This window comes from Pongo abelii, chromosome 11, assembly GCF_028885655.2.
Source record: "Pongo abelii isolate AG06213 chromosome 11, NHGRI_mPonAbe1-v2.0_pri, whole genome shotgun sequence".
Classification (NCBI taxonomy): Eukaryota; Metazoa; Chordata; class Mammalia; order Primates; family Hominidae; genus Pongo; species Pongo abelii.
In genome coordinates this window covers 98,790,157-98,802,714 of record NC_071996.2, presented here as the reverse complement: position 1 = coordinate 98,802,714, position 12,558 = coordinate 98,790,157, and the positions used below count along the sequence as shown (strand labels likewise).

Below are 12,558 nucleotides of genomic sequence, written 5' to 3'. Positions count from 1 at the left end.
ATTTATGGTTTTCAGTACTCACAATCTACTCCCTTTACATATTTGTAGTCTTATTTTTATTGTTAATACTTTGGTGAAATTAGTCAGTGATGTCAACATCAAGCTGATAGTCTAGAATCTCTGGACTTCTCAAATACTATCCTTATATATAGTTTTTTGTTGGAATTTGAATTTAAGACATTCGTCATTATTGACAACAAAGGAAAATGTCAATGTTGTTACTTTTAACTTCTTTAAATAATAAATTATATAACCAGTGAATCAGCAGACCTGTTATATTAGCAAATGTCAGTATTCATTAACATCCTTGTTTGTATTAGATAAAAAAATTCACCTATGAATATTGACCGATATCCACAAAGATATCAATATACTCTAAAAAAAATAGACATTAGCTATGTTGGAAAAAATTGAGAAAATATCCTAGTGGTCCATTATTACCACTCAAATAAAAGTTTGACATGAATATTTCAAAACTTATATTCAGTTTCATCTGTTAAGGAATAGGAGACAATATCTCCATCCTAACCAAAAGAAAAAAAAATAAAGGAGAATTTAGATTGTCAAAGTAATGTATTAATTTTTTAAAAATACACCTCAGTGATAATATGGGTTAGGGGCATTTTTCCCTCTATGAGCCCTACTCTGTTCACTGAACACATGTAATTCTTGCATGATGTGGCAGTCTGTTCTTAGCCAAAGCCCAAGTATCCATTAGGCACAGGAGGCACAGGGCTTGGGAACCAGAATACTTCTAAGGGTCTATGAAAATGTTGTGGTTTCTTTTAAAATCAGAAGAATATAATCCAGTGTGTGTTATATTAGTCTTTATACCAACAATGGTAAAATATAATTTTTAATTTTTTTTTAAAGGAGAAAGGGGCCTATGAAGTACCTTGGGTCCACGAAAGTCACTCTGCTACCCCACTCTTATATGCTGGAAGTAACTACAGTGGTTTAGCATTCTTTATGACCCTGGTGAAACATCCTACCCCTTGGTAGCCCTTTTAAAAAACTGAATCTCCATGAAAATGCTAGTGTTAAGCCTCACAAGTTTTCACTTCGTATGTTAAAGATGGGAGAATATGAGATGCTTCATACTGTTGTTTAATGTGCCTTCCTCCTCTAAAACATTTTATTAAAATTTTCAGTTTTTCACTTTGTTTTCTAAGCTAGATAAAAACTGTTATACTATAATGGCTCTGGATGTACCACTGACCTTCCTCCCTCAATATTAAAAAAAAAAGTTCGTGTTTTATATTAAGTATAATTAAAAGTGATTAATGAGCCATTTCCTAATTGAAGCAGTTTCGTCTGCAAATATTTTCCCCCAGTTCAATGTTTTTAAAAATTTGACACTTTAATCTGAAAATACATGGAGCTATCAATAAGATCAAATATCTCTTTCTACATTCACTCTCTTTTTAAAGTATATTCGTGGGAGGTGGGAAGTTACACAGTCAAGCTGAGGGGTTTTTTTGGTGGGGGACAGGTTGGTTTGTATGTTTTTTGTTTGTTTTTAAATCATTGGAGGTTAAATTTATTATACTTCTTTCAGCTACTTTGCCTAGTACTTTAGCCCTCTGTCTTGTATCATCTTCATATATATTTTAAAATCTCCTCTACAGTTTCCCAATTTTACTTGGCTAGAGAGATAAGTATGTGGACAATACTACTCATCAGTATTTCTGGTTCTCTCCTTTGCTCACTTGAAGTGGGGGGGTTGTGGCCATATATCTTACTTTGACCAATAAAATGTGAGCAGAAGTGTTAGGGCAGAAGCATTTAACCGCCAGGGTCAGATTCTCTGAGGTGCCCTCCCTGCCATCAAAATAGTGGAATCACATATTGCTGCTATTTAAGCACTATAAACAGGCTTGACTGCTGAGCAAGTGCATGGAGACAGTTGCCTTAAGACTCAGATGACTTTGCAGGAACAAGAAGTAAGTTTTCATGTGTTAAACCACCGCAGTTTGGAAACTGCCAACACAGCTAAACTCAGTCTATCCTGGTGATACAATTAACTAGGTACCATTAGCGACACCTCCACACTCATGTCCTTAGTAAAAAAATAATTGTTAGTATGCCATTATATTATCCAGCAGCTTCAAACCCTTTAATTTTACTGTTACCAGGTACTCCAATTTCTAGTGGTGAAATTATGATTTTGGAATCTATATATGATAAAATAATACATGGCTATTATGCTTTTAAAAGAATGATTTTCCAAAGAAGAATGGTAGTAGAATACCAGGGAGGGGAACAGTGCTGAATGGGGCTAATATCTGAGCTAGTACTCTATAAGAGTTTATTTCTTTGTCGTCTCTAAGAGATAATCTGTATAGCCACAGATATCCAGGAAAATCAGCAATTAATTGCTCTCTAGTTTACAGTATGCTCCATGAGCACAATTTGGGGGGGTCTCCTTTCCCCCCTCTCCCCTCAAAACCAGCCCCACTCAGTGGTAAGAAGCCACAAATAGCAGGCCCTCTAACGCTCCAGTTTGAAAAAATGTAAAACAGTCTCACTAAATCACCAGTAGAAAAAATGAGATGGGCTTGCACTTTCCTTTAGAATTTAATAGTTTATAGTGTTTCATTGACAAAAGAAACATATCAAATGGATAAATACTGAGGTGTGGAATGTTTTGAGTCCATTTACAAAATGAAGAGCTTCTGGCCACAGTTCTTTCCTTCTAAATGGTAAACAAACAGGAAATTAATCAGCTTTCAATAAGAAACTTGTCAAATGTAAGTTAATATGTTTCTCTGGCCTCAGATAAATCCAGTAGGAACTTGCAATAAATAGCAAAACATACATAGAAGACCGCAGACTTCTTCCCTGCCTGTGGGAGAATGGTTGCCTAAATTAGTCTGTAAGTTTTGTTACTGACAGATTTCATTTTACAAACCTAATGCTGGCATAATCAGATCGAAGAGGTAAACCCAATTCTGTTGCCTTGCAAACTGAATAGCTAACACAGGTTCATGTACATCGGGAGTTACACTTCAGTCTTGGGAGCAAGTAAGTTTTGTTCAGCTTCGACATTAAGAGTGAAACACTGCAGTTTGTCTCTGATCACTCTCAGGTGAGCACCCCTAACTTGATCCTCCAGTGCTAGCAGACAGAAAGAAGAATCACACTCTGCCAGACCCATTTGCCTGTGCAAAGTGACTGACACCAGTTTGAACCACTCACAGAAGTGAGGCCATTTATAATTCAAACTTGCTTCAAGTAAAACCATGCACTTAAAACCCGTGTTCTTTTCATTTTGTTTGCAAAACTATAATTTCATGAGGTTAGCCTTGGGAGGAAAGAGATTATGGAAAAAGTGGGTTTTTTTGGTTAATTTTTAAAAAATCTATCGAGAAAAGACCAGCTATAGGAAAATAATAATAAAGAAAAGGGTAAGGCCACGTCCTGGGACAGACAATTAGGATATTTTTCATCTTCCGACAATAAGTTTGACATCTGTGACCACTCAAAATATCTGAAACATTTATCATATGTGAAATAAGTCAGACACAGAAAGACAAATACTGAATGTTCTCACTTGTAAGTGAGAGATAAATAATGTGTATATCTGGATATAGAGTATAGAATGACAAACAGAGGAGACTCAGAAGGGTGAAGGGTGTGGCAGGGTGGATGACCAGAGATTACTTAAGGGGTACAATGTACATTATCTGGTTAACGTACACCCTAAAAGCCCTGACCTTACCACAACACAATCTATGCATGTAAAAAATTGCACTTGCACCCTATAAATTTATACAAAGTTTTTTTTTTTTTCCTTTTTGTTTTTGTTTTGTTTTGTTTTGAGACAGAGTCTCTTTGTCACCCAGGCTGGAATGCAGTGGCACCATCTCCTGTCAATGCAACCTCCACCTCCTGGGTTTGAGTGATTCTCATGTCTTGGCCTCCTGAGTAGCTGAGATTACAAACATGCACCACCATGCCCAGCTAATTCTAAAAAAAAAATTTTTGAGATGGAGTTTTGTTCTTGTTGCCTAGGCTGGAGTGCAGTGGCATAATGTCGACTCATTGCAACCTCCACCTCCCAGGTTCAAGTGATTCTTGTGCCTCAGCTTCTTGAGTAGCTGGGATTATAAGCACATGCCACCATACCCATATTTTTAGTAGAGACAGGGTTTCACCATGTTGGCCAGGCTGGTCTTGAACTCCTGCCCTCAGGTGATCCACCCACCTCAGCCTCCCAAAGTGCTGGGATCACAGGTGTGAGCCACCATGCCTGGCTGAAATTTATACAGATTTTAAATAAGAACAAAAAACAAAACCTGAAACATAAAATAACATCTATAAATGAAACTTTATGTGTAGGTGAATTAATTATGTATAGATGAATTAATTATTCTGTGATTTTTAATATTTTTGTAATTAGAACCCCACTTTCACAAAAGTAGGCATCTTGAGCTTTTTATCAATTTAGTCATTCAATGGATGTTTATTTTGCACAAACAGTATATATGTCATCCTCGTAGGTAGGTCCATGCTATCAGGCATTTATAAATGTGTTGTTGCTCACCTATACATTTTCCATATTTGAATGAATCTAGAGAAATATTGGGAGGGATTAAAAAAAATCTAATCCCTAACACAGATATTCCTCCATTGGCTCTCAGCTCCCCACCCTAACACACTCAGTCTCTCAGTCACACATGCACTAGGACTAACAGAAGGCATTGTGACATGTCAATTATTTTTACTTACAGATCTTGTATAAATAAATGTTCCAAAGACTATAAAATCGAAGTTTGGAAATATTTGCAATGTTTTACAGAGTAGACCATCGTTTTGAGATACTTGGCACCTGCACATTGCTCCTGCAGTTTGCTTCAAGTTGAGAAAAGTTGCAGGCTGGTAGAATTGTCTACATAGTGCGGTGTGTTGTATATACACAAAATTCCATTCTTGTATCTGAGCAGCTCTTCAGTCGGGGTGATGCTGGGGCCTTCAAAAAATCTTTCCATTACTCCTTCTCTTGAGATATCGCTGTTCTCTTCTGAAACTGGTATGCTTTTGTAGCCCCTTGTCTACTAGGAGTTTAATTTTAAACTGTAAGGTAGTGTTCACAATATTCTGTGAAGGGGGAATCCATTCATTTGCAAGAATTTGTGATTAAAAAATGAACAACAAATACTTATGACAATTTTGTGCATATATATATATATTTCAGAACAGAAAAAAAGTACTTTTGGTAGTTAATAGATGAGAAATTGAAATTAGATAATAGTCTTAGTCTGTTCTGTGTTGCTGTAACAGACAACCTAAGGCTTAGTCACTTATAAAGAAGAGAGATTAGAAACTCATGGTTCTACAGGCTAGAAAGTGCAAGAAGCATGATATCAGCATCTGCTTGGCTTCTGGTGAGGGCTTTTATGCAATGTCACAGCATGGCAGAAGGTCAGAGGGGAAGCAGACACCCAAAGGGTGTCTTGACTTTATATCAACTAATTCTTCAATTCATTCCATTTGTTTTGTCAGCACAGAAGTACTGGATATAGGAAAAGAGACGCATAATAGTAAAGGGGGTACAGATTTGAAAAAAGCAAAGGAGAAAATTGAAACATGAAACATGAGTGGATCCTTCTCTCCCACATTATTTTCTCCTGTGTTTTGTTCCTAGATTTACTTTTCCCTTTCATTCTGAGGCTTTTTTAATGAGTAAAAATAGGTATCAATTGATTTTTTTCCAGGAAAATAGAATAGCTTTAGGCTGAGTAATTAACAACATTGTTTCAATTTCTGTCACACTTAATGAAGGTGTCAAAATATTTGTTTGATGTGAGTGAGGCATGAACATGGGAGCCAGGCGACAATGTCTCCTGCTTGACTTTATCAGAAGCATTGCAGATGTGCCCTTGAAAAAGTGAAGTAGAAAAAGATCCCTTACATTTTACTAATATAGCATTTAATCCCCTGTTCAGGGAGAAGCATTTTTAGGCCTTCCTTGCTTTGCTATATGTTGAATTTTCTTTTTTGCATGAAAGACAACCAAGCCGAATTAACAATATCATGTTAGAGTATTGAAATACCAAATAACTTCTTTAAAGTCGCTACTTTAGAGTAATAAATATATACCTTTTATCACACATTCACTTGCCATGATTGGAATTTATATTCACTTTGAAAATAAATAGCAGCTACAAATATACATATGGACAACATGATGAACACAATTTGTTTAATTATTGGTGTGCTTTGAGTTTGTCCCCACCAAAACTCACCTTGAAATTTCATCCCAAATGTGGCGGTGTTGGGAGGAGAGGCCTAATGGGAGGTGTGAGGGTCATGAGAGTAGATCCCTTATAAATGGCTTGGTGTAGACCCTTTGTCAGAAAGCAGGAATGATGTACCCAAGGCTGTACATCAGTCATACTGAATGCAATTCCACCCCCAAATCAAGGCCTGAAAAGGACCAATTAGCAGAGACACCAAGCTGCAGGGTTCTGCTGTTTCTCAAACAGGCTCCCAGAAAATTCTCAGGCGATGCTATCAGAAATTCTACACAACATAGTTTTGTCTGGTTTCTTGGGTGTGTGGCTTGTTTCTCTTGAATAGAGCTCTTCCTTTCCTTCTCCTTCTTTTCCACAGTGACATCAATTCTTTCTGGATGATGTGGGAAATTTAGCACAACTTACACTAAAATTTCTACTTTTGAGCTGTGAATTTTTGAAACATAATTAGTGTTTTATAACTTAAGAGTTCAGGTTCCTTCTTCAGCCACTATGTCTTGAACATTCATTTCAAGGGGACAAAAAAAGTCTTTGAATGTTTGCATCAATTACCACTAACCTTTTATTATCCAAATATTTTATAATATTTCCTATCTAAAAGGCATTTATATAAACATTGATGCCTTGGACTCCCCACCATTAATGAATACCTAAACTAATAGAGCTGGGGTACTTTGTTTTAAAACACCTTTGAATCTAAATTTTTAATGGTTTTAGGCAGATTTTGAATATTCTTCCAACTATACCCTTGTCTCTTTGTAGGTTATTCCAATGTTGCAGGAATTTATAATCAACAGATTGGGACGTGCATTCATTGAACCACCCCCCTTTGATTTAGCCAAGGCATTTGGAGACAGTAACTGCTGTGCACCACTGATTTTCGTGCTCTCTCCTGGAGCAGATCCCATGGCTGCCCTTCTAAAATTTGCTGATGACCAGGTACCTTACAATAGATGAAGTTATCAGATATTATTTTTAAAAAGAAATACTTGCTTATAATTGAAATTTTAAGGATGAGGGAAAGGTAGAAATTTGTCATTCAGCCTTTGAAAGTTATCACAGGTTGACAGAATCCCAAGAAAATGATACTAAAATGGCAGCACTGACACTAAAAAAGAACTCCTTATCCAAATTAAAATTTAATTAAAACTAGAATTGGGATTTAAGGGGCATTTACTTTTATTTGGGGTGAGGGGACAGGAAACTCTTTGACATTATTTGCACCAGTGTATGAACTTGGGTTGATTTAATAAATTCAAGCCTGGACAGTGACCACAGGGTGTACCTTTTCTGATCCCACCCCTCTGCCATTCTCTAAAGGGGGGCCTTCATTGACTTTCCAGAACAATTGTACATTGTGGTCACTGTATTAGATTAAAATATGTTCTGGCCAGGCACGGTGGCTCACACCTGTAATCTCAGCACTTTGGGAGGCCAAGGCGGGCAGATCACGAGGTCAGGAGATCGAGACCATCCTGGCCAGCACGGTGAAACCCCATCTCTACTACAAATACAAAAAAAAATTAGCCAGGTGTGGTGGCGGACGCCTGTAGTCCTAGCTACTCGGGAGGCTGAGGCAGGAGAATGGCATGAACCCAGGAGGCTGAGCTTGCAGTGAGCCGAGATCGCACCATAGCACTCCAGCCTGGGCAACAGAGTGAGACTCTATCTCAAAAAAAAAAAAAAAAAAAAGTTCTACTATTTATATGCCTTGTCTTTAAAAATTAATTCAAATGAATTCAGTACAAATGTTCTTACATCATATGGTCTAGAAGAAGAAAATGATAATAAACAGATGATTGGGCATTTCCTGAGTTGAATTTTTACGATTTGGTACAATTAAAATAACACAGTATGGTAATGCTACTGATATTTCTAAAGCCACCACCACCACTTGTATTGAGTGCTTAATGTATACTGTTGACTTTGCTAGACCTTGTTACACACATGTTCTACAACCCCATAAGGTAGATGGTGGTATCTCTATTATACAGATAGGAACACTAAAGCATGGACAGGTGAAGTATCTCCTCAAAGGCCATGTAGCCGAGAGGTTAAAAAAAATTTACTAGGCCAAAAAAAAATTGATATAAGGCATAGAAAAAAATTTAAGAAGACTTTTAACATAAGGAGGAAATAAAAAGGACTGGCTGCCTTGCAGCAACTCCTAAAATCTAAAGCTGAAAAGAAAACTATAAATAGGTGAACTTGTCCTATTTCCTCCAGATTTTTGAATTATATATTTTTGCATGAGTGTAATTCTTATATACAGAATAATAGATGGCTTAGCATGGTACTTATTATTTGTTGAAAAAGCATTGGAACGTGACTGTGGTGACTGGAGGAGATGAGGTCTGAGATGTGTGAAGGAGCAGATCATGTAGGGTCTCTGTAGGCCACATTAAGGACATTGAGTAAGATGGGAAGATGGAGGAGTAGGGTTTTAAGCAACAAACTGACATGATCTGACCTATAATTTACAAAGTTCATCCTAGTTGGAGCCTGAAGAATTTATTTGGGTGGTGCAGAATAGAAGGAGGCCCCTAGTAAGGGGGGGTGGCTATTGAAAGTCCAGGAAGAGCAATGGTGGGTAGGAGTAGAGTGGGAATGGTGGAGGTGTTCACTTTTATGAAGGACTCACCTCTCCTAGTCAACACAAGCTTGACGACCCTTTGAGCCCCTCCTAGTTGCTTTTATATCTCTCCTCACATTGTACATATGATTATTCTCTGGCTCCTATGTGGGTCCTGCTCCATGCATTCTCTTCTCTTGCTGTCTCCGCTTCTTCCAGAAACAGCAGGATCCAGCTCTACTTTGTTTTCTGCTGCCTCTACCAGCTAGTGACAATAAGCATGGGCATTCGGGAGGGGCTGAGACCCCACTCTTCCATATCCAGGCCTCTCTTCTAAAGGGGCAGTCTAGTGATAACTACCCCAGAAAGGAGACCCAGAAGCCATGGATGAATTAGAATACAGTAGAACTGAATACAGGAAAACATTCTCATAGAATTCTCTAAAGAAACTGACATGGGAATCAGTGGCAATTTTTAAAATCCTCTTTTATACAGTAGCCAACATAACTAAAATATAGTTATTCAAAGATCTGGAGGAAACAGGACAATCATCTGTCTCTTTTTAGTTTTCTTTTCAGCTTTGGATTTTAGGAGTTGCTGCAAGACTGCCAGTGCCTTTCATCTCCTCCTTATGTTAAAAGTCTATTTAATTTATTCTTTCTATCCCTTCTATCAACAACCAAAGACCTACAGAATTTTCCATTTATTGCCATGACTATTTCCTACATGAATTGACTTGCTTTTTATCGAAGTGTTTATAAGATTCTTTGTCAAAGAGAGTTCTTTAGGGATGCATGTGTTTGGCTTTTTGAGACATGTGACCCAATTAAATTGTAATATAGTCAATGTCAACATTTAAAAAAATAACAATATTGATGTTTCTTAAAATGTGATTTTAAATAACATCTCTACTATTCTTGTACACAGGGATATAGGGGATCAAAACTTAGCTCTTTATCTCTTGGTCAAGGCCAAGGGCCCATTGCTATGAAGATGTTAGAAAAAGCTGTCAAGGAAGGAACATGGGTTGTTCTTCAGAATTGTCACCTTGCCACCTCTTGGATGCCAACCCTTGAGAAAGTCTGTGAGGTAAAAATGCAAGTTTATACTTATTAGATTGTATTCCCTGGATCTAATTAGTAATATACATAACATTCGGGTAGCTCCATTCCTCTCTAATTTGGAGGGTTGCAGGTTAGTGCTTTGGTTGGATTATAGGAGAGAGAGGCTCACATTGAAAACCAGATCTGGAGGAACAGAGGCGAGCACATAGCCAGGCCTGGACAAATCCCTCTTAACAGGGACAAGGGCTCATCTAGCGAGATGGAAATATCCTCAATCCTGAGGAGCAGGCTCGAGGAGGAGAGTAAACCACAGGGTAGATATACATCAACTTACTTTTTATAACAATGGCCTAAAGCAACCAAGGAGGACTGTTCAAGGTGAAATTCATGTGGCCACTCTAAACTCAAAGGTTTCAGAATGTCACTTTTCTTTAACTTACTTCTCTCCCACTTGGCCAGTTACCCTGCCGCAATAGAGAAATCTGAAACCCAAAGGGCACTGTTCCCACTCACCTTGCAGTGGGTCATGGGACTTCCCTGTTCTGGTTGGCAGAAATTCCAGGAAAAAAACTCCATGTAGCTCAACTGAGTACACAGAAAGCCTGGCACTTGATCTCAACAAACAGAGAAAATGAATCCTCTGGAATTACCCGTGACTCTAGCCCACTCCTAACTCCCTTCTAAATAACCATGGCGATGGTAGAACTTGCACCATCCACCCATCTGGCTTTGTTTTCTCTTTACGTCACTTAGCGCCAGTTTGTTCTGGCCGTGTCTCCCACTAGAATGTAAGCATCATGAAGACAGTGACTTTGTCTTTATCTGTTGTATTCTCTGCTTTCCCTCCAGCACCTTGAACAGTGAGACCCATAGGATACAATCAAGCAATATCTTCACTGCCTGACACTTTTCAATGGCCTCCCAAGGCGTGCAAGACAAAGTTCAAACCCCCAGCATGACCTACAGCACCCTTCAGAACCTGACCTTTGCCCACTTCTCAAGTTTCTTCTCAGGTCACTTTCATCATGACTTGCACGCTCCAGCCTTTTGAACTTCTTTCACTTTTATTGGTGCAGCACACTTTCTCAAGAGTATAGGTCATCATAGTTGATGTAATTTCTGCCTGAAAAACTATTCTTTTTATCATTTGCCTTACAACATTTCCTCATACTTCACGCTTTATATCAGAGGTGTTTGTTGTTGTTGTTGTTGTTGTTGTTTTGAGATGAAGTCTCAATCTGTCACCCAGGCTGGAGTGCAGTGGCACGATCTCGGCTCACTGCAACCTCCGCCTCCTGGGTTCAAGCAATTCTGGTGCCTCCACCTCCCGAGTAGCTAGGATTACAGGCGCCTGCCACCATGGCCGGCTAAATTTTTGTATTTTTAGTAGAGACAGGGTTTCACCATGTTGGCCAGGCTGGTGTCGAACTCTTGAGCTCAGGTGATCCGCCCGCCTTGGCCTCCCAAAGTGCTGGGATTACAGGCGTGAGCCATCATGCCTGGCCTATCAGAGGTTTTATATTTCTGAGTGTCTGCTTATGGTTCATTTGTCTCCAGACTGAGACTGTTCTCATGACCTGTTGAATTATATCATATATACCCATCACAGAGTCCTGTAAGAGAGAAATCTGTCCCTGACTTATCTGAGTGCCTTGTTTATTCTCACAACCTGGCTACAGCAAGAAAAATGGATTAGTCTTTAATCTAGCTCTGGGGCAGAGAATTATTTCTGTAAATATTTCAGCAACGTCGGTGCACACACAAGAGTTTTGGGAATGTCTTAGTTATTTTAACCAACTCTGAATTATATAGCACTTTTGTAAACTTTATAGTCATGTGAATTAATGTTACCAAGGAGAATGACAACACCATGGGCCTTCTCAACAAGGCGTTATTGTTTTAGGAGCAGCATCAGATTTTAAAGCTTTTGCTGAAAATTGCAGCAGTTACCTTTCTACTTTGTAAAAATACTTCCTCCCCCTTCCAACTCATCCTTCATATGTATGCTTTTGAGATTTTCTTTGGGTTTTATTTACCCTTTTGTATCTGATTTATTTTCTTACAGGAGTTAAGCCCAGAGTCAACACATCCAGATTTCCGAATGTGGCTGACGAGTTACCCATCTCCAAATTTCCCTGTGTCAGTACTGCAGAATGGAGTGAAAATGACCAATGAAGCCCCAAAAGGTTTACGGGCTAATATCATTCGATCATACCTCATGGACCCGATCTCTGATCCGGAGTTCTTTGGCAGCTGCAAAAAGCCGGTTAGTAATGGTTAAGTCTTGTTACCTCAGCCCTGTAAAGCAGTTCAAGCGGCCCCTGGTGATCATGGATGTGTGCACTGAGTAAAACTAAAAATTAAATAGGCCTCCTGCACCGCAGTGCAGTAGGTTTTGATAACTGATTATTGACTGTGCTGAAGTCAATTTTATTAATATTTTATTTTAATTTTAGCACCAGCCTCATTCCTGCTCAGCTGAGATCTTATGGGGTGTCATTAATAATGTAGCTTTCTATTTAGAAAGTCAGCTGTAAGCCATTCCCAGTACAAATCTGCAAGGTTGGAGAATCTTGTTTCAGGATATTAACTGAGCATTGTGCTATTTAGAGCCATGTCTCTAAATTAAAACATAAAAATATTTCCTTCATGTAACTATAATGAG

At 38.4% G+C, this 12,558-nt stretch overlaps 1 protein-coding gene across 1 annotated transcript in view; it reads left to right on the top strand.

Annotated features, from left to right (window-relative positions):
• Positions 1-12,558, top strand: part of DNAH7 (dynein axonemal heavy chain 7) — a 336,427-nt gene that overhangs the window by 268,532 nt on the left and 55,337 nt on the right. Inside the window, exons 55-57 of the mRNA XM_024243333.2 lie at positions 7,020-7,196; positions 9,757-9,918; positions 11,959-12,159. Coding sequence (XP_024099101.2) covers positions 7,020-7,196; positions 9,757-9,918; positions 11,959-12,159 — 540 coding nt within the window. The remainder of the gene's footprint in view (positions 1-7,019; positions 7,197-9,756; positions 9,919-11,958; positions 12,160-12,558) is intronic.